The sequence below is a fragment of the Phasianus colchicus genome, chromosome 19, assembly GCF_987193195.1.
Source record: "Phasianus colchicus chromosome 19, bPhaCol1.hap1.1, whole genome shotgun sequence".
Classification (NCBI taxonomy): domain Eukaryota; kingdom Metazoa; phylum Chordata; class Aves; order Galliformes; family Phasianidae; genus Phasianus; species Phasianus colchicus.
This window is the reverse complement of record NC_143454.1, coordinates 2,704,333-2,724,660: the sequence shown is the minus strand read 5'-3', so window position 1 is coordinate 2,724,660 and position 20,328 is coordinate 2,704,333. Positions and strand designations below refer to the sequence as shown.

Sequence of the window (20,328 nt, the reverse complement as noted above, 5' to 3'; positions counted from 1 at the left end):
TACGATACGCTTGCCCTCTGTCCCCCGTGCCCGTAGGTTGTGACCACCAGTGGCAGGTGGCCCTGCTGGCTGCCTCCCCTTAGCACAGGTTGAGGCTGTGCTGGGGCAGTGCCCTTCTTATCAGCAGGCCCCCACCTGCCTGCCCCCTGAGTGAGTGCCTGGTACTGGGATGGGGATGAGGGAGGGTTTTGCAGCCCAGCTCCATTTCCGGTTTGATCCAGGGAAGGAGCTGAGCAGGAGGTCAATGACCTGCTTTAAAACACACAACAACAAACAGGCCCCTCCTTTTGCCAACAAGGACCAAACAGTCTCCAAAGGAGCCCTGCCTGGTACGGTCCCAGTGCAGGGTGCTGGGGGGGCAGCGCAGGGACGGACCCGCACCCATCTGCACACAGAGATCCCATTGTGTGCCTGGTAAACAGGCAACAGGCAGGGAGGGGTGCAGGCAGCCCATGGCAGCTGGACCAGAGGCAGGGCAGGTCGGGATGCCCCCTGCATCCGGCACAGGGATGGTGACAGCAGGAATGGTACGTAGGACCAGGGGTGCTGCACAAACAGGAATCCCCCCCCATCCCTGGCTCTGCTCCCAGGCAGCCTGGCCTCCTTCCTAGGGCATCTTCCATTCCCATCCACTCCAGACCTTGTTTTTCCATTATCTTCTTTCTCCCAGATCTGGTTCCCAACATGGAGTGGGCGGTGGAGAGGCTTCACAGGGTGAGCTGGGAATGTGGTGGGCAGCACCCATGGAAGTAGCCATGGCCACACACTGGGATAAGGCCAAGAGAGCAGGGGGACAGCCCAGCCCAGGTGCCCTGTGACCCAGCCAGCATGGCCAGGCAGCACCAGGACTGAGCATGGTGGGCTTTGCTGCTCTCCAGCATATCTGACCCCAGCCCTAAGTCATGATGCGAGGTTGCCCTCTCTGCTTAGATTACCTGGGGTCTGGTCTGGCCCTGGAGCAGGTGGAGGTTGGCTCACCTCACACTGTGCCTCATTTTCCCCAGATTGTTTCCCATTGTGCTTGCTGTGCAGGGCATCAGTGGGGCTGTGATGTGGTCTCAGCACTCCTGGTGCAAACCAGCAGCAGCTGTGCCTGCATCTGCAAATGGCTGAAGGTGTTGGTGCCCTTCCCCAGGGCCTCTGGGCACAGAGCCCAGCCTGGGCCGCTCGTGCTATTGGGGTCAGGGATTCCTGGGGATTTGCTGTGATTCACCATATGCTGGTGGTGGAAATCCTGTCCAGCTGTTGCCTTCTGGGAGGGCACAGAAGGGACCCCCGCACTGCCCCAGTCACACCTGGAGATGGTTGCAGCTCCTGACTGGGTGCCTCCTCACCCCAACAGCATTGAGGCTTGCTGCCTGTCTTGGCCCTGCCGCTGGGATGGGGTTGGGGGCTCTGTGGGACCCAGCTGGCCATGGGGTAGGGGCACTTTGGACACACCAGGTTATCTATGGGGACGCAGCAGGAAAATGAGGATGCCATGTCATGCCAGCTGCTGGCTGGGAGGGTACTGCCAGGAAGGTGTCTGTGGCTCTTCACAGGCACTGAGCTGTCTTCCCAGTTGTGATGGCCTATCAGGGTCTGTGCTGGTGCCCTGGCATCCATCTACCAGGGACCCATCAGCCCGACGTGCTCCTACCTTGCAGTGCCCCTGGCAGGATGGGGTGGGCAGTTGGAGAAGTGTGGGTGTGTGTGGCACTGTTTCTGGCAGAGCTGTGGTGCAGGATGTGGGCATAGTGCTGTGCTGTACTGGGACGCAAGCAGGGGGTACCCCAGGACCTCCATCCTGGTGATGCCCATGCTCCTCTCTGGTGATGGGGTCCTGGCCATGAGCATCACGGTCCACCTGCCTTGTGTCATCTGCAGTGGGTGCTGGCCTTCGAGATCTTCATCCCGCTGGTGCTCTTCTTCATCCTCCTGGGGCTGAGGCAGAAGAAGCCGACCATCCCTGTGAAGGAAGGTGCGTGTGAGCAGGTGGTGCCCAGGGCATCCACACCTGGGGGAAGGATGGGGACACGGGGGAGCTGTTCCAACCCCCTGGGACAGCCTGGGGCTGAGGAGGATGCTGACAGCTGGCAGGAATCTCTTGGAGTCTTTGGAGGGGGCAGTGTAGAGGAGGGCCTGCATACCAGGATGATGGGGTTAAAGACCAGAGGCATTCCCAACCAGGGGGGGGCTCCCCTGGGACCAGCCAGGCCCAAGCAGCCTCCAGATGCCATGAGCAGGGCATTTTTGTCTCTGCCTGGAGGCACTTCTCAGGCAGAGGGGTGGTGGAGCTGGGTGGTGCCAGGACAGCTGCGATACCCTGAGCTTCTAGGGAGCAGCTGGGGGGACTCCGGGAAGGGACAGGGGCTGTGCTCTGTGTGTAGCTCTGCACATGGCTGTGGAGGCTCAGAGGCTTGTGGGGCTGAGGCAAAGCCAGTGATGGATGGGGCAGGAACTCAAGGTGCCTTGGAGGTGTGCAGCTGGAGGTCGTGGGTTCATGCCACCAGGAGGAGGACTGTGTGGCAGCAAGATGCCTGGAGTTGGCCACCCGGGGGGCACAGCGGGGCCAGGCAAAGGTGCTGGGAGCCAGCAGCTGTATTCCTGCATGATGAAGCCTGAGCCTTTGTTTCAGTACATGCCAGCGAGGGAAAGCCCAACGGAGGGCAATGATAGGTGCTGCCTTGGTTCCTGCCTTGGTGCTGATGTGCACTCTGTGTTGTGTTTTTTGGTTTGTTTTTTTCTTTCTTTTCTCTCATGTTTTCTTTTTCTTTCCCACCATCATCCCTGCCTGCCTGCCCTCCATGCCTCTACTGCATGCTCCAGTCTGTAAGTTGGTTGGATGGGTGGGTACCTCTCCCCCTCCCCTGCCTTTGCCAGCCAGGAGTTTTGGGGAGACAGAACCCGATTGGGATCAGCTCACTGTGATCTAATCAGCACTTCTGTAACCTGTTGCCTTCCTCCCTGGCTGGTGAAGATGAACTTGAGCTGCTGTGCCCAGGGCCCCCCTGCTGCTGCCTGCAGAAGGTTTTTGTTACTAGCCCAGACTGAGGCTGGGTTCAGAGGGCACTTGGGGCCACTGTGACCCTGGCAATTTGGGCTGTGCAGGGCTTCCCAGGCCAGGCAGATCTCTCCCCCATCTCTCCTGTGGCAAACCCTGCTTCCTGCAGACTCCAGTGCAGCTTGTGGTTGCCAGCTGTGCCTGTGCCCACCCCTGAAGCAGCCAGGCTGCAGGCAGTTCTGGTCCCCTGCCACCAGGTTCTTGTCCCAGCCTCTGAGCTCCAGGATGGAGCTGGGACATGGCACTGTTAGAAGGAGCGAGAAGGACAGTGAGATGCCACCTGAGTGATGCTCTTGTTACCTCTCTGTGGCATGGCTGCCAGCATGGGGCCTATCCAGCCTATGGCTTCATTCTCTGCCTGGCCCTGTCTGCCCTGAACTGGTCCTGTCTGTGCACTCAAGCCCATCTTCACCAGCCTTCCTGTCAAGGGCTGTGCTAACTGCACTGACCTGCCTCTAACTGGGGCACTGGGGGTGGGGCTCGCCCCTCTTGCAGGACCCCCATCCCTGCCAGGCTGCCCACTGACAGCCTTGGGTCCTCGTCAGGAGGCGTTGCTGGGCTTCTCCTGCCCAGAAAGAACTGGGGAAGGCTATGGCTGGTGAGGGCTCAGACCTGGTCAGGATGGGTGTTTGCTGTCTCCTTGCTGCTCCTTGTTTTCTCCATCTCCCCCCTTACTGTGTGTCCATTTCTCACCTCCAGCAGCCACGCATCGAGGCAGCCGGGTGGGGAGGAGGATGGGTCTCAAGGGGGCCTAGGGGTCTTGGGAAGTTCTGGGGGCCAATTCTTTCCTGTTGTATTCCTACTCTTTCTCTTCCTCTGGAAATCCAGCAGTGCCTCTGAGGTTACTAACAAGAGCAGCTGAGAGGCCGGGGAAGGTTGGCAGCACCTGGTGGGCAAGCATCAGAAGTCAGCATTGTCCTGGGGCCGGGTGGCCACTGCTACCCAGAGGGGAGCAAGCACGGGCTGTCGGGTGGGAGCTGAGTGGCCCTGGTGGCGGGCAGGAGCTGCCCCCAGCCCCAGGGAGCTGCTGGTGGGACAGCCTCAGTGGGCTGCAGACTTCTGAGCTTGGCTGCCCAACCTTCCCCTGGGCCTCACTAGATGCGGTGTGTGCTTCTTTCTAAACTGAGTGTCTGTCTCCCTGGTGGCCCCTGCCTGCCCTTGCCTCTCCTCCTTCCTGCCCCTGCCTTCCCTTGCCTCTTTGCACTCTTACTGGCTCCAGCTTTCTACACGGCGGCTCCGCTCACCTCGGCTGGGATCCTGCCTGTCATGCAGTCCCTGTGTCCTGACGGCCAGCGCGATGAGTTTGGCTTCCTGCAGTACTCCAACTCCACGTGAGTCGTGCCTTCCCATGCTCTTCTTGGTCCCCTACATGCTCATGCACATGCATGCTTGAATGCACACCTGTGCACAGCTTACCCGTTCTCACACTGGGGACATCCGACTGCATTTTGCACCAGAAGTTGCAGCAGTGTACATCCTCAGAAGAATTTGGGTGCAGAATGCCTTGTTCCCAGGGGGTGGGGGGCACCTTATCCCATTCATTTCCCTGCATTTGAAGTGACAGCATTTAGGGAAGAGGAAGGGGGTGGCCCTGGTGACACCTAGGACTACTGGCTCTGTCCCCTGCATCCCAGGCACCTGCATGGGTTTGACATGCAGCTGCATGGTGCACCTGAGGGACTCATCCCCACAGGCTGCGTCTGCCATACCTGATGCTGCACAGTACTCTGCTCCCTGCAGGGTGACGCAGCTCCTGGAGCACCTCAGCGAGGTGGTGGAGCAGAGCAACTTGTTTGACCCGGAGCACCCAGGCCTGGAGGAGGAGCTGGAGTCCCTGCGTCGGCGCCTGGAGGCCCTCAGCAGCAGCGAGCCCAGCTCCATGGAGACCCACTTCAGCAGCCAGGCAGGTCAGTAGGAGGGTCCCTGCAGTGGGCGCCCAGCGACATGGCAGTGCCCAGCCACAGGCCTTCGTGGCAGGGCTAGCTCTGAGATGTCCCTTTGTGGGGCTGGGCCACGTCCTGGCTGCTCATGGGCTGCTCTCACCCCCCTGCTTTGCTTCTTGACAGGATCTGGTTTCACACTGGAGTGGGCAGCTAAGGACCGGGGGGAACTGCACCGCTTCCTCACACAGAACTTGTCCCTCCCCAATGGCACAGCCGAGCTCCTCCTGGGCTCCAGCGTTGACCTGCGGGAGGTGGGTGACAGTGTGGGGTTTGCTGAGCTCAGTGCTGCAGTAGCTGGTGGGCGCATCCTGGCCCCAGACTGAGCCCTGGCTGCCAGACCTGTGGGACTCCCGCTGTCCTGCCCTGTGGTCCCATTCACCCGATGTTGGGGCACTGCTGGCAGTGGGGTCCCTCTGCTGTCGGCATGCTCAGCAACCCTGTTCCTGTCCCTGGTATAGGTGTACCGCCTGCTGTTTGGGGCCTCTCCTTTGGCACCTGATGACACCCATGAGCGAGACTTGTGGGATCGGTTTGGACACAGTGAGAAGATGGCACAGCTGGAGGTGAGAAGCATGCAGGGATGTGGCAGAGCCAAGCTCATCCTCCACATCCCCTCTGCTATGCATGCAGAGTTGTCTGAAGTTATCCGTCTTAGTAGGGACCGTCAGGTGGCCAGAGTGGCAGTAGGGTCACCAGGGTTTCATCCTGGTGCTGCCACTGATCCCTCAAGGCAGGCTGATGCCAGTGCCTTTATTTCCTGTGGCAAAGGGTGGTGGCACTGTCAGGAGAGGAGGAGAAAATCATTACCCCTGTGGCCCCAGGTGCCCTTGGCTATGGGGACAGAGCCCTGTGACATGCCAGGGATGGTGCTCTCCCAGGTCTGCATGTTGCTGTTGTCCCCACTGTGGACATGGGTGCTGCAGGGGCATTCATGTGTGCTTGGGATGGAGGGGGCACTGCGGAGCTCCCGTGCACCCGGGGAGCCCCCACACCCCTATCTACCCCCATTGGTCCTCTTGCAGAAGAGCCTCCCCAGTGGCTGGAAGAGCCTGCAGGAGGGGCTGGTCCACAGGGCCCTGCGCGACCCCTCTGCAGCCCTGCAGCGGCCGGCACTGCTCCGCCTGCTGTCCCAGGCCCTGGGCCTCGCCAGTGCTGCCGCAGCCCCCGCTGGCTCCTACAGTCCCCAGGCCTTTGTTGCTGAGATGGAGGTGAGCAGCCAGCCGCGGCGAGCCATGCTCTGTGGGGTGGGCACAGCCGTGGTGCTTCCACCCCCCCGGATGGCTCAGCCATGCTCCCCTCTCTACAGCGCATCCTCTTCACGGCACCGGTTCTGGAGCAGCTGACGTGTGAGCAGAGCTTGGGGACGCTGCGCCGCCTCCTGCGTGTGGCTCCCAGCCAGCAGCCGCTGCTGCAGGCGTACCGCATGCTGGCATGCAATGGCAGCCGGGCAGCCCGCGAGGAGCGCTTTGCTCAGCTGGCTGCTGAGCTGCGGGACCAGATGGACAACCCCAAGATTGTCAGCAGGGTGAGCGCGGGGCCGGGCCTGGGGTCATGGGATGGGTGGTGGGGCAGGGCTGTCCCAGACTACTGTTCTCCAACCACCGGGGGCTGTGCGGGGACCCTTGGCCGGCCCAGGTTTTGAGATGTACTTCAGTGTATGTCTTGGCCTGCCCTTAGCCTGCAGGAGCCGTTTCCCCTGCCTGGTCCCAATGCCTGCTGGCTCCAGGGGCACCGCAGCTGATGTCCCCCTCTGGGCACTTAATTCGGCACTGTTGGATGTGGTGTCCCCACCATCCTCCCTGCTTGTCCCTCCTGCAGGGCCTACCCAAGGTTCCCTGGGAGTGGCAGTGCCATCAGTGAGCTGTGCACTCCTTAAAGCTGTCTCTGAGGTCCCCCTCCTCGTCCATCCTTGTCTAATGGATGTCTCATATGTCCCTAGCAAGGTCCTGCCAGCATTTGGCCATGTTCCTGATGCCTTGATTGCTGCAGGTGTGCTGTGATGAGTCCTGGACACAGCTCCAGCCTTCTAAGCAAGAAAGGGGACACGGCATCACTTGGGGCCCCCTCCCTCCTGGCAGCAGGCAGGCAGGGTTACCCCAGCCACATGTAACCCCTTGTCCTCTTGTCCTCGCAGCTGCAGCTGGATGAGGTGAACAGCACAGCAGCCCAGCACCGGCTCCGCACCCTCCTGGAGGACCTCGTGGAGATGGAGAAGGTTCTCCGTGACATGGACATCCTCTCAGCACTGGCCAGACTCCTGCCCAGGGGGGCCTGTGCCACCAAGGCCCCGCTGCCCACGGCCAACAGCACTGGCTGGGCCAGCGCCAACGCCACTGCCAGCAACACCACGATGGAGGAGGAGGGTGCTGGGGGGGACCCGGCGGGCGGCGATAACCCCCAGGGGCAGTTCTCAGCCTTTGTGCAGCTCTGGGCTGGGCTGCAGCCCATCCTCTGCGGCAACAACCGGTAGGAGTTCTGGGAGGAGAATGGGACCAGGGGCCTAGGTGCTCCTGCCGTGGGGCTCGGTGAGGGAAGCCCCTTCTGCCCCTGCCGAGAGCGAAGGAACCTCATAGCGTGCAGGAGCTGGTGCTGCACCATGTCCTCATGCCATAGCTGGGGGAAGTTCTGGGGAAGCCCTGGGCAGGGATTGCCCTCAGTGAGGGTGTGGGGCTGGTGTGGGGTTTGCAGTTTGGGCTGTGTTTGCAGGACCATTGAACCTGAGGCACTGAAGCAGGGCAACATGAGCTCTCTGGGCTTCACCAGCAAGGAGCAGCGAAACCTGGGCCTCCTCGTGCATCTTATGACCAGCAATCCCAAAATCCTATATGCGCCTGTGGGTACTGAAGTGGACAAAGTCATCCTGAAGGTGAGGGCGCAGGGGCCAGGTGCCTATCCATCCCCATGCGCCAGCCCTGCTGGATGGGCTTTGTGAGACGGGCACTGTGTGATGGTAGGGCTGAGCAGGAGGAGTCTGACAGCTGCCAGCCAGTGCCTGCAGGGTGGGCAGGGACCTCATGGCTGCTGGGTATGCTGCAGCAGCGGCATGGGCAGTGGGCAGCCCTGCCTCCTCCCGCTGCATCACTTCCCTCCCGCAGGCCAACGAGACCTTTGCCTTTGTGGGCAATGTCACCCACTATGCCAAGGTGTGGTTGAACATTTCCCCCGAGATCCGAGCCTACCTGGAGGAGGGGAGACTGCAGAGACGCATCCGCTGGCTGCAGCAGGTAGGGTGGTGCTGGGACTGAGCCTGCCTTGTTTTGCCCCAGGGGCAGAAAGGAGATGTCGTGTCCTCAGGCACCATCTGCTTCTGTATGTGAGGTCTCCTGGGTGCCCAGCCTGCCTTGGCGAGGACCAGGCTGTCTCCCTGCTCAGATTGGGTGCTGTCCTGCCATCCCCAGAAGGAGCACTGAGAAGTGTTGGTCCCATCTCTGTCCACAAGGGGGGCAGTGGTGAATGGCAGGGGTACTCCAACCTCCCTCTCTCATCTCTTCCACCCTGTTCCAGTTCACTGCTGACATCCACAAGCACCCAGAGATTCTGAACATCTCCGACAATGACCTTCTGCACAGCTTTTTCAATGGCAACTTCTCCTTGCCCAACGCCAGTGTCCTGCTCCAGCAGCTGGACACCATTGATAATGCTGCCTGCGGCTGGGTCCACTTCATGGCCAAGGTGAGGCTGCACCCATCTGTGGGCACACAGGCACTTGGAGCAGCACCTGTCACCCCTGGGTGTACTCTGTAGAGCCCAAGAGGGCTCAAGTCTGCTCAGACGTCCCTCAGGCTACAGGCTGGGAAAACTGGAGGGGATGGTGGCCAGGAGCTTGAGGTGGGGATTTCAATGGCAGGTGCCCATCCTTTTGGGTTGAGGAGCTTGTGCAACCACTGATGATGGCACACGCCATAGTGTACGTATGGGATCCATGACCAGACCTATGAGGGGCAGTGGGATCTTACTGGCCTTCCCATCCCTCCAGGTCAGCGTGGACATCTTCAAGGGCTTCCCAGATGAGGAGAGCATCGTCAACTACACGCTAAACCAGGCCTACCAGGACAATGTCACAGTCTTTGCCAGTACGTCCCTGGGAACTAGCTCCTATACAGGAGTCCTCAAAACCATGTCCAAAGCTGTGCCCTAGGCCTGGGGCCACTGGCTCTGGGATGTTGGCTGCCTCAGTCTGTGTGTTGGGTGAATGAATGACTCAAGCATGCCAGCTCTCTTCACTTACTGTTCCTCTGTGCTGTGTCTTGATCCTGGCCACTGTCCTGGCTCACCAAGGGTGCCTGCAGTCATAGTGGCCCAGCATCCCATGCCAGGGCCATCCTTGGCCATCATAGCCCTTGTCTTGCTCTGTGCAGAGACATACTGAGCCCTGGAACTTGGTCCCCACTGTGTCCCTGCCCATCACTGCAAGCTGGTGCCATCAGGGTCTCTGCCTTTCTGCTGCCCACAGGTGTGATCTTCCAGACCAACAAGGATGGCTCACTGCCCCCACATGTCATGTATAAGATCCGGCAGAATTCCAGCTTCACTGAGAAGACCAACGAGATCCGGCGGGCATACTGGCGGCCTGGTCCCAACACTGGCGGCCGTTTCTATTTCCTCTATGGCTTTGTCTGGATCCAGGGTGAGTGCCAGCTGCCTGTGCCCCTCAGCCCCTGCCTGTGCCACCCGCTCAGCCTGGCCTCCCCTCCTCCCTAGACATGATGGAGCGTGCCCTCATCAACACGTTCGTTGGCCATGATGTGGTGGAACCTGGAAACTACGTGCAGATGTTCCCATATCCATGTTACACGCGGGATGAGTGAGTAACATTTATCTGGGCGAGGAAGGGCAGGGGCATGACCTTCCCTTGTCTCATCAAGCAGTCCAAATTGGTTGGGACACTTCAGCTGGGAAACAGAGACAAGTCTGGGGGCCTGAGAGAGGCTGCTGCCACTGGGAATGATGGGCAACCAGTTACACTGTGTCTTGAACTCCCATGCCAAGCAAATGGGGAAAGATTTTTTTCCCCAGTTCATAGTTCAAATGATTTCATAGTTCAATAGTTCATGGCTACAGGGCATCTCAGGGGTTGCAATACTCAAGAAGAACAAAGAGAAGTGTAGTAAATGGGTGACACATGGATCTGTCAGCGGTTATTGAACACAGTGATCTAAATGAAGCACTGAGAAGTCCCAAACCTGCAGGGCAGGAAGGTGCTAGGGTCCCTGTCCACACCAGGGTAAGCAGGGCACTGGGATAGCCTGTACAGTGCTGCAGGCCTGGCTGCTGGAACCTGAAGGCCTGCACAGAAGGTGTTCCACATTAGAGGAGCTCTGAGAAATGTTTTCTCCTCCTGTGTCTCAGTTTTCTCAATTATCAAATGGAGATGGGAGCAGTAGCTAGCAGGTCACTGAGGAGCTGCTGAGGGCTGTAGTAGTCCCTGGTGGCAGTAGAGCCCCTCCACTGCCTGGTGGCCTGTTCTCAGAGTCTTCCCAGGCTCCAGTTCTCTCTTCTCTTCTTATACTCCACCAGCTTTCTCTTCGTCATTGAGCATATGATGCCCCTGTGCATGGTGATCTCTTGGGTCTACTCAGTGGCCATGATGATCCAGCATATTGTGACAGAGAAGGAACATCGCCTGAAAGAGGTGGGGATGGTGGATGAAATCCCTGGGGATGAGCTGGTATCTTCCATGCCTGCCTGCCTAGGGCATCCCAGGCACAGAAACTTGTGCCAAGTTGTGCCCTGTTGCCAAGTTGCCCCCTGTATCATCCCATAGCAGTTCTTAGACAGCAGCAGCCTGGAGTCCTGCCTGATAAGGGGAGAGCTCTACAGCCATCAAAAGTGTGTTCCAGCTGCTAGGCACAGTGCCAGGCTGAGCTGGCCAGTATCTCAGGGAACCACCTTCAGCAGCCAGGGCAGCCTGCAGGAGAGCACTGACCCCAGCTCAGCCCAGAGCCCCATTGCAGCACATCCTGCCATGAGCTGAGGCGCTCAGCCCAGTGCTGCTGGGATAGGGATACCCACTGCAGGACCCTCGGCTCCCTCTGCACTATTGGTGCCCCAGGCACAGATCTTACCTCCCACGGCTCTGCTACAGCTCATCTCTTTGCAGAGCTGGTTCTCCTAAGCATCCCTGATGCAAGCCCTGGGCAATACTGCAGGGAATGGAGCCTGTAAGCAGACAGACCCTGGCTCCTCAGTGCTGCCCTTAGCCCTCCTAGTCCCAGAGAGTGAAGGGCTGGGGGATGTGTGGACAGGGGACAGACTCAGTAAGCAGTGTCGGCCTTGCAGGTGATGAAGATGATGGGCTTGAACAATGCAGTGCATTGGGTGGCTTGGTTCATCACCGGCTTTGTCCAGCTCTCCATCTCAGTCACGGCACTCACCGCCATCCTGAAGTATGGCAAGGTCCTGATGCACAGCGACGTCCTCATCATCTGGCTCTTTCTTGCCATCTACGCTGTGGCAACCATCATGTTCTGGTGAGCTGCCAGGCTCCCTCAGTAGGCTCAGGGGCCACCAGCAGTGCCAGGTCCCTGGCAGAATGTCCTTGTGCTATGGGGTGAGGGTGCTGGGAGCCCTGTGGTAAGGGCTGGTGGAGGGACACCCCAACCAGGCGATTTGAGGGGTGCTTTTATCACCTCAACACCAACAGAATCAGTGTGGGGAATACCCTGGTGGGGCAGGATCCTGGGATGGGTGCTGGAGGGTTCTTCCATCCTTGGCAGGGGCAGCTCAACCCTCTCATCCCCAGTCAAAGGGTGGTGCTGGGTCCAATCAGATCCTCGGGGTTGTAGGGTGACCTCTGCCTTGCTGTGGGGCTGGCAAGGTGACACTGTCCTCTCTGCAGTTTCCTGGTATCGGTGCTCTACTCCAAAGCCAAGCTGGCTTCTGCCTGCGGTGGCATCATCTATTTCCTCAGTTACGTGCCCTACATGTATGTGGCCATCCGGGAGGAAGTGGCTCATGACAAGATCACAGCATTTGAGAAGTGCATCGCGGTGAGTTGGGTGCAGCTGTCAGGAGGTGCCTGGACCAGAATTTGCCTCAGGTACCCTGTGTTCCCTGCATAGCTACCACAAAGTCTTGGGCCCCCCACATCTCACAGATGGGCCACCAAACTGTAGGCAAATCTGTGCCCATGTGAACTGGCTCTCCACGGGACTTTGGAGGCATCTCCAGAAGGTCTGGTGCCTCCCAGGTTGGGAAGCGTCTCCATGGGTTTGGGTGGGGCAGAGCTAGATGGGAATTTACTCCAGAGTTGGCATGTGGCTTCTGCTGATGTGCCCCATCCTCCTCCCTGCAGTCTCTCATGTCTACCACGGCATTTGGGCTGGGCTCCAAGTACTTTGCACTGTACGAAGTGGCTGGTGTGGGCATCCAATGGCACACTTTCAGCCAATCGCCTGTGGAAGGAGATGACTTCAACCTCCTGCTGTCCATGATGATGCTGATCATTGATGCCGTGGTGTACGGGGTGCTCACATGGTACATTGAGGCTGTGCACCCAGGTACGTGCAGTCAGGGGCAGCATTGGAGCACCTCCTCACTGGGGATGCTGTTGTTTCCTGCCTGATCTCAGCCCTGATACAACCAGATTAAGCCCAATGTGCCTCTGTGGTTCCCTGCCTGTGTCCTCTTGGGGGCACCTGCACACATGCCCTCACCCACTGGGAACTCCTCTGTCCCTGACAGTTTGCTAGGAGATCTTCAGTCATGTTTTGGGTGGTTCTGAGTGCAACCAGGAGTTGGACTCGATGGTCCTTGTGGATAGAATAGTCTGTGGTTCTGTGTGTCTCAGTTTACTGTCCAACTGGAGCAAAATATGGCGTACACAGTTGGAGCATTACTCCCTCTCATTGCCTGTTTGAGAAGGAGTCCTGGCTGCTGTGATTTTCTAGTAAAACTGAAGCATTAGGCAGGCCCAGTTTTACTTTGTTTCACTGCACAACCCAGCAGCATTTCCCTGAGTGCTGGCAGACTATCCTGCGGTGCTGTTCCTGAGCCAGGGAGATGTCCCTGCTCATCCCCGTGACTCTCTGCTCCAGCCCTCGGCCAGCTCCTGCTTGGACATGCTGCAGGGGTGGCCCTGACTGCACAGGGTTGTGCTTGCAGGCATGTTCGGCCTGCCGCGGCCCTGGTACTTCCCCTTCCAGAAGTCCTACTGGCTGGGCAACGGGCGAGTGGAGACCTGGGAGTGGACGTGGCCCTGGTCCCGCACCACACGCCTCAGCGTCATGGAGGAGGATCAGGCCTGTGCCATGGAGAGCAGGAGGCTGGGTGAGCTGGCAGGCAGGGGTGGTGGCCAGGCTCTAGGGCTCGGCCCCTGTTGTGGGCATGCAGCCTGTGCATCCCACGTGCTGCATAGCTGGGGGCTGCTGCCCACAGCTCAGAGCAGGAAGGGCCAGGAGCTGGCATGGCCACTCCAGGATGGAGCTGGGGAGATTCACCCCCAGGAACCCTGTGCACTGTGCAGCTCTGACTCCTCACTGCCCTGCTTTCATGACAGAAGAGACACGGGGCATCGAGGAGGAGCCGACTCACCTCCCCTTGGTTGTCTGCATTGACAAGCTCACCAAGGTCTACAAAACTGACAAGAAGCTGGCACTGAACAAGCTGAGCCTCAACCTCTATGAGAACCAAGTGGTGTCCTTCCTGGGGCACAACGGTGCAGGCAAAACCACCACCATGTGAGTTCCAACCATGGGCTATGTCCTTCTGGTCAGTGATGAGTTGGGAAGGTGCCACATAGCGATCCTCACTGGGCTCTGTGGCTGATGCTGTGCCCAGAAGGAGGTGGTGTGGGTGTGAGAGTGGTACAGAAGGAGAACAGGTGGCCAACGCAAGGCCCTGCACTGGTACTGCTCTGCCAGGGCCCAGCAGATACTCTGGGAAGTGGAGATTGGGATTGAAGACAGAGGAAGGCAGGAAAGGTTCCTCACTATATTCTTTTCTCCGTCCATCCAGGTCCATCCTGACTGGCTTATTCCCACCGACCTCAGGCTCAGCTACCATCTATGGTCATGATATCCGGACAGAGATGGATGAGATCCGGAAAAACTTGGGCATGTGTCCCCAGCACAACGTGCTCTTCGACAGACTGACAGTGGAAGAGCACCTCTGGTTCTACTCACAGCTCAAGAGCATGGCAGAAGAGGAGATCCGCAAGGAGATGGACAAGTAGGCACCCCCAGCTCCTTTTGCCCACACCTGTACCTTTTGCGGAAGCAGGTTCTGCTCTTTTGGCTGTGCCTGTGGGGACTTGTCTGGGAGCAGGAATCACCCCTGCTACAGGGGTGATTTTGGAAGTTTTTTTGGAAACTTGGAGTATTGGGCTGGCATAAGTTCCTTTCATAGCCTGGCTGTAGCTGGGCTGCCCTGACTGCAAAGAGCCACAGGTGCTGGGTGGGAAAGTAAGGTGACCTGCCCCCCGCAGGCACAGGTCAGCCCTAGCAGCCTGCTGCTTCTGTCCCTGTTCCCAGGATGATTGAGGACCTGGAGCTCTCCAACAAACGCCATTCCTTAGTGCAGACCCTATCAGGGGGCATGAAGAGAAAACTGTCAGTGGCCATCGCCTTTGTGGGTGGGTCGCGGGCTGTGATCCTGGATGAGCCTACAGCTGGAGTTGACCCATATGCACGCAGAGCCATCTGGGACCTCATCCTCAAGTACAAGCCAGGTGAGCAGGGAAGAGCAGAGCCATGCATGGGGCAGAAAACTGAGCCTAGGCTTAAGAATGGAGGGAAAACCCCTCACTGTCCTCCTAAGAGGGACCAGATGCACCTCTCCTGGCTCCCAGCACAAGCTGTGGCATGGCTTCTCCCTACATCTGTCTCTATGTGGTGACTGACCTAGGGGTCCCTGTGAGACCCTTGGGGAATCAGCCAGCTGCATGCCCTCATTCCCCACACATCCAGACAGCATGCCATGCCAAAGCAGTGCCTGTTAGGGCAGGCAGTGGCTGCAGCAGCCCTAGCACAACCCCACACCCTCTCCTAACACTCTGTGCCACAGGGAGGACCATCCTGCTGTCCACCCATCACATGGATGAGGCTGATTTGCTGGGCGACCGCATTGCCATCATCTCCCATGGCAAGCTCAAGTGCTGCGGCTCCCCACTCTTCCTCAAGAGTACCTATGGAGATGGCTACAAGCTGACGGTGGTAAAGAGGCAGTCGGACACCAGGAACAGTACAGGTCTGTGGGCCCAGCAAGACCAATGGTTTGGAGCATCAGTAGATGGGACCAGCCCTTTTTGTGTCCAGGAAAGCAGCAAGAAGTCAAAACCCAAATACGCCCACCCCAAGTCTCCATAGGCCACATGGAGGGCACAGCAGGACAGGACAGTGATGCAGGAGGTGGCACTGCCCAGCCCTGGTTTCTCCCTCTGGGTCCCCAGTTAAACCCTGCGTGGAGGTGTTGCCCCCAGGTTCTGGTCCTTGTCCAGGCTAGGGGCTGCCTGCTGATGCCCAGTATGGGCAGTGGTGTCCTGTGGGACTCAGGAGCAGATGGCACAGCCAGAAAGTCACCAGCACCCTGTGATCAGTGCAGAAGGATCCCTCAAGGCACTGGGATAGCATGGGCAGGGAGAGGTGGTCCTGGTAGAAGGCCAGATGAGGATTGACCAGTGCTGCCCCTCTGCCACAGAATCCGGCCAGCCCCACAGTCCTCCAGGCCACTCCTCCGTCAGCCCCTGCTCTGAGCCCCGCGTCTCTCAGTTCATCAAGAAGTATGTGGCCTCCTGCCTCCTCATCTCAGATACCAACACCGAGCTCTCCTATATCCTGCCCAGTGAGGCCGTCAAGAAGGGCTGCTTCGAGAGGCTCTTCCAGGTACACAAGCCACACACAGCTTCACCACCACCTTGCTGGCACAAGGATGGGGTCAGTGTTGAGGGGCGGGATGAGCCCAGTGGGCACAGCACCCTGTGAGACATGGGGAAAATGTGCACGTGAGCATGTGTGTGAGGGGCAGGACACAGTGCTGGGTCTGGTCCAGCTCTGTTAAAGAGCATCGCCTGTACGTGCTGACAGCAGCTGGTGTGGGGCAGGGATCCCACCTGGCACTGGCATTCGTGAGGAGTTGTGGTGGTGCTGGAGCCTCCTGCCTTCTTCATTTTCCCTTCCTCAGCACTTGGAGCAGAGCCTGGAGGAGCTGGACCTCACCAGTTTTGGGCTGATGGATACCACGCTCGAGGAGGTCTTCCTGAAAGTATCTGAGGAAGACCAGTCCCTAGAGAACAGTGATGTGGGTACGGCCTGCAGGGAGCTTGTGGTGATGCTTCTGGCAGGGGGACGTGGGTGTGAGGTGAAGGCATCGTGTGCCTTCACGTGGGCCGTCCCAGCTAAGGGCTGCCTTCCATTTGTGAAGCAGATCTGCTGGGTGAGGCATAGCAAAGGCTGCCACAGCCAGCAGCAGCTCTCCTTCTTCCAGACATGAAGGAGTCCAAGAAGGATGCTCTGCAGCCGCCCGTCCCTGAGCTGGGCCCGAAGCCAGAGGCCAACAGGGAGCCCCTGGCGGAGATGGACGTACCTGAGAAACCCGAGGTGGAGCTCAGCAACCTGGTGACCTGCTCCAAGCTAGCGCAGTCACAGGCATCCCTGCGCTCAGTCTCCTCAGTGGGCTCCGTACGGGGTGACGAAGGTGGGGCTTATTCCGAGTTCTTTGGGGATTACTCTCCGTTGTTTGACAATCGTCAGGACCCTGATAACATCAGTCTGCAAGGTTCGTAGTACTGTGCAGCAGTGCTGCTTGTGCACCGTGATGGAGGTGCTTTGGGATGGGGAGGATGGCTGCTCCGAGGCTGGAGCGGAGCTGGCTCTCTGAGGGATGTGGTGCCTGGTGCACTGGAGATTGAGACCATGCTGGCTCAGCTGAGCCCCATGGAGCTGAGCCTGTGTTCCAACAGATGATGTATCCAGGGAGCCTGAGCAGAGAAAGAGAAGGGGAGGTGCAGAGCCTGCAGCCTGAGGAGAGGGCCAGGGGGGATGGCTGGAAACTGATGCTTCTAGCCAGAGTTTATGCCTCTGAGCTGATGGGCCCCGTGCTGAGGCATGGAGCTGGCAGGCTCATGGGCAGGTGGTGGCAGGCCGGCATTAGCCCTTCCTTTTGTCTCTCTTGAATTCTGACCTGCTGACCTGCACACTCACTCACTAACATGCTGCTTGCACTCGTGGCCGCTGGGGGAGCGGCACTGTCCGGCACAGGGCACGCTGACCCCATGGCTGAGCTGCTGAGTTTCTCCTCTTGGCCCTCCAGGGTGGAGTTGTCTTACAGAGAGTGACTTTGCCCTCCAGCCCCAGGCACAGGTTCAAGGCCATCCCTGCCCGGATGCTCAAATTGCACAAGCACAGTGTGCAGACAGAAGCCAAAAGGCAACTGTTTTATTTACAAATCCTTTTCTGGGTTATCCCACCAGTTCTTGTCATGATTAATTTATTGCTGTGACACTCTCCCTCCCCTGCCGGGGCTGCAGATTGCTCTGAGCGTTGCTGAATTTGGGTCAGTGGTAGGTAGAGCAGCAGCAGTGTGGCACTGCAGCTGGGCTCCTCGGGTCCCAGCTCTGTGCTCACTGGGTCCCTACACGTGTGACCTGTTGCCACTCTTCCTGATCGGTGCTAAACCACTCTGGGCTGGCTGCAGCCAGTGGGAAGATGGAGGGGTACTGCCAAAAGTTTTTTAAAAACTATTGTCACAGTTTCCCATTTTGGGCCAAGAGAAACCCGCCAGCCAGCCGCCTTGCTTCACGCCATGGTCGTTCCGTGGCTCAGTGGCCCATCGGGTTGGCTGCACCCAGTTCAGTGCCACGGGCAACTGCCAGCCAGGGCAGGTGCGGGACCCCTGGGCTCACAGCCTCCTCTTTGCTGTCCCCTCATTGCAGACCAAGAGGCTGATGTGGAGGCGGAGGACCACGACCTGGCTGGGCAGGGGAGCTTCAAGCTGGAGGGCTCATGGCTGAAGCTGCGCCAGTTCCACGGACTGATCGTCAAACGCTTCCACTGTGCCAAGCGTAACACCAAGGCCCTCTTCTCTCAGATCCTCCTGCCTGCCTTCTTTGTCTGCGTGGCCATGACTGTGGCACTCTCTGTGCCTGAAATAGGTACCTGTGAGCCCTCGTCCCAGTGAGTTTGCGAGGACATGGGGGTGTTCGTCTCATTCCCTTTCTAGGGCCCAAGCTCGTGCCTAAGCCCCAGGCTGGGTGTTCACCCTCCTCTGCATTAGCAGCAGCTTGGAGGGAGAGTATGCGTCCCACTCTGCTGCCCCCACAGCAGCTGGGTCTCACTGACCTTCCCTCTCCTACCTGCCCAGTGTGGCCAGCAGTGATGCTGAAGGGGAAGAGAAGGGACAAGGCCAAGGCCTGAGCGTGTTTGGCCAGCAGGCCTGTGAGTGTGGGTGCAGAGGCTGCAAGCAGATTCCTGTCCTTATTTCCACAGGTGACCTGCCACCCCTCATCCTCTCCCCCTCGCAGTACCACAACTACACCCAGCCCAAGGGCAATTTCATTCCTTACGCCAACGAGGAACGGCGTGAGTACCGGTGAGAGCAGCATCCTCAACCCGACCCTGTTCCCAGAACCTCCGTGGGGTGAGGGGAGGGCAGCTCACAGCAGGTCTGGTGCTGGAGCTGGTTTGGGCTCAAAGCAGAGTTTGGCCAACACAGTGTCCCCATGCACAGTGTCCTCCATCCTCCTCTAAGGAGAGGTGCCAGCCCTGATGCTGATGGTGAGCAGCAGCTTGGTTCTTGCCAGGCCTGGGCTGAGTGGGTACCCAGGGCTGTACAGGTGCCTGTGCCCCTTCAGCCACTGCATGTACTGAGGCCAAAGGGACTTGTCCAGGAAAAGATGGCCAAGGTGGGAATTCCCCTGTTTTGTTTCTTGTTACTCCTGATGTGCTCCTTTCCCTGCAGCCTCAGGCTGTCTCCTGACGCTAGCCCACAGCAGCTGGTGAACACCTTCCACCTGCCCTCTGGTGTGGGGGCCACCTGTGTGCTCAAGACAGCCTTCAACAACACATTGGACCAGCCCATGCAGACCCTGAACCTCAACAGCAACGAGTCCAAGATGCTGGCAGCCAAGTACTTTGATGCTATGTGCATTGACTCCTTCACCCAGGGCCTGCCACTCTCCAACTTCGTGCCACCACCTCCATCCCCAGCACCTTCTGACTACCCTGTCTCAATGGATGAAGACCTGCTGCGTGCTTGGAACTCCACAATCTTTTCTACCATCAAAGGTATCACCTGCATCTGGTGTGTGGGTCTGTCTGGGCTGAGAATTCATCTCCAGGTGGGGCAGTGTGTCTTCCTGCAGGAGCAGCTCCAAGTGCCAGTCAGGTGCAGCTCGCCTTGGCCATGGTAGAGCATTGCTTGGCTGCACTCCTGGTTCGGGGCGGTGCTGGCCCCACTGCACTGCTCCCTGTCAGCTGCAGTAGTCCTGGTGGAGCTCACAGGACTGGTGACACCATTGAGAGTCTTGTGGCTGGGATTGCTGGGCTGGGTGCTTTATCCCCAGCCAGTGAAATGGTTGCACTGCTTATTCCAGACACACTTCACACTCTGTCTCTGAACCATTTCTGTAACCTGTTTGCTCCAATTTTTTTTTCCATATCCATCCTCTGGCCCCTCTATCACTGGGGAACAAGAGGCCACTCAAAGTCTAGGCTCTGGCCAGTGGGAATCAGTATGAAGGGAGCAGGAATATCCCTGTCTGCCTTGCTGGACCCCTTGGCTGAGCCTGCAGGGAGTCACTCCTTGTGCCTCTCTCGTCCTGGCTTCCCTGTGCCACCCCGCAGCCTGGCTGTGAGCTGCCTCCTCTACTCCACAGAGACTGTCACCTCTGCTCCCTCCCTGCCCCGCATCATCCATGAGCCCATCAAGTGCACGTGCTCCATGCAAGGGACTGGCTTCTCCTGCCCCAGTGGCGTGGGGGGCCACCCACCGCAGATGAAGGTGGTGACGGGGGACATCCTGGCAGACATCACAGGGCGCAATGTTTCTGAGTACCTGCTCTACACCTCGGACCGCTTCCGGCTGCACAGGCAAGAGAGAGGCTGGGGGTCCCACCCAGCACCGTGCCACAGGAGTGGGGCCCTCATGGGCACTGACAGGTGCCAGGGGTGCAGTCAAGTGTGGCCCTGCTCCTGAGCACAGGGGACAGCAGTCACTCTTTGGACTTGCTTTGTCCTACAGGTACGGAGCACTCACCTTTGGTAACGTCCAGAAATCCATCCCAGCTTCCTTTGGGGCCAGAGCTCCTGCCATGGTGCGCAAGATTGCAGTCCGAAGAACAGCCCAGGTAGGAGCATGCTGAGCCCCAGGGCAGCCAGTAGGTGGGTAGATGGCAGCAGCCCCAGCGTG

General features: G+C 58.8%; 1 protein-coding gene across 2 annotated transcripts in view; it reads left to right on the top strand.

Annotated features, from left to right (window-relative positions):
• The window catches only part of ABCA2 (ATP binding cassette subfamily A member 2), a 33,442-nt gene that overhangs the window by 3,862 nt on the left and 9,252 nt on the right, over nucleotides 1–20,328 (top strand). Inside the window, exons 2-32 of one of the 2 annotated variants that reach the window (XM_090121373.1) lie at nucleotides 1,867–1,960; nucleotides 4,263–4,374; nucleotides 4,784–4,950; nucleotides 5,110–5,237; nucleotides 5,445–5,549; nucleotides 6,009–6,194; nucleotides 6,293–6,511; nucleotides 7,121–7,452; nucleotides 7,693–7,852; nucleotides 8,082–8,210; nucleotides 8,491–8,658; nucleotides 8,963–9,059; nucleotides 9,440–9,613; nucleotides 9,688–9,790; nucleotides 10,504–10,618; nucleotides 11,266–11,456; nucleotides 11,825–11,975; nucleotides 12,281–12,485; nucleotides 13,090–13,254; nucleotides 13,484–13,664; nucleotides 13,942–14,154; nucleotides 14,457–14,653; nucleotides 14,989–15,171; nucleotides 15,622–15,806; nucleotides 16,105–16,225; nucleotides 16,408–16,617; nucleotides 17,855–18,073; nucleotides 18,408–18,510; nucleotides 18,880–19,205; nucleotides 19,796–20,009; nucleotides 20,161–20,266. In XM_090121373.1, the coding sequence (XP_089977499.1) occupies nucleotides 1,867–1,960; nucleotides 4,263–4,374; nucleotides 4,784–4,950; nucleotides 5,110–5,237; nucleotides 5,445–5,549; nucleotides 6,009–6,194; nucleotides 6,293–6,511; nucleotides 7,121–7,452; nucleotides 7,693–7,852; nucleotides 8,082–8,210; nucleotides 8,491–8,658; nucleotides 8,963–9,059; nucleotides 9,440–9,613; nucleotides 9,688–9,790; nucleotides 10,504–10,618; nucleotides 11,266–11,456; nucleotides 11,825–11,975; nucleotides 12,281–12,485; nucleotides 13,090–13,254; nucleotides 13,484–13,664; nucleotides 13,942–14,154; nucleotides 14,457–14,653; nucleotides 14,989–15,171; nucleotides 15,622–15,806; nucleotides 16,105–16,225; nucleotides 16,408–16,617; nucleotides 17,855–18,073; nucleotides 18,408–18,510; nucleotides 18,880–19,205; nucleotides 19,796–20,009; nucleotides 20,161–20,266 (5,259 nt within the window). Of the gene's footprint in view, nucleotides 1–1,866; nucleotides 1,961–4,262; nucleotides 4,375–4,783; nucleotides 4,951–5,109; nucleotides 5,238–5,444; nucleotides 5,550–6,008; nucleotides 6,195–6,292; nucleotides 6,512–7,120; nucleotides 7,453–7,692; nucleotides 7,853–8,081; nucleotides 8,211–8,490; nucleotides 8,659–8,962; nucleotides 9,060–9,439; nucleotides 9,614–9,687; nucleotides 9,791–10,503; nucleotides 10,619–11,265; nucleotides 11,457–11,824; nucleotides 11,976–12,280; nucleotides 12,486–13,089; nucleotides 13,255–13,483; nucleotides 13,665–13,941; nucleotides 14,155–14,456; nucleotides 14,654–14,988; nucleotides 15,172–15,621; nucleotides 15,807–16,104; nucleotides 16,226–16,407; nucleotides 16,699–17,854; nucleotides 18,074–18,407; nucleotides 18,511–18,879; nucleotides 19,206–19,795; nucleotides 20,010–20,160; nucleotides 20,267–20,328 lie in introns of both variants that reach the window. The other variant, XM_090121372.1, reaches the window with a different exon arrangement.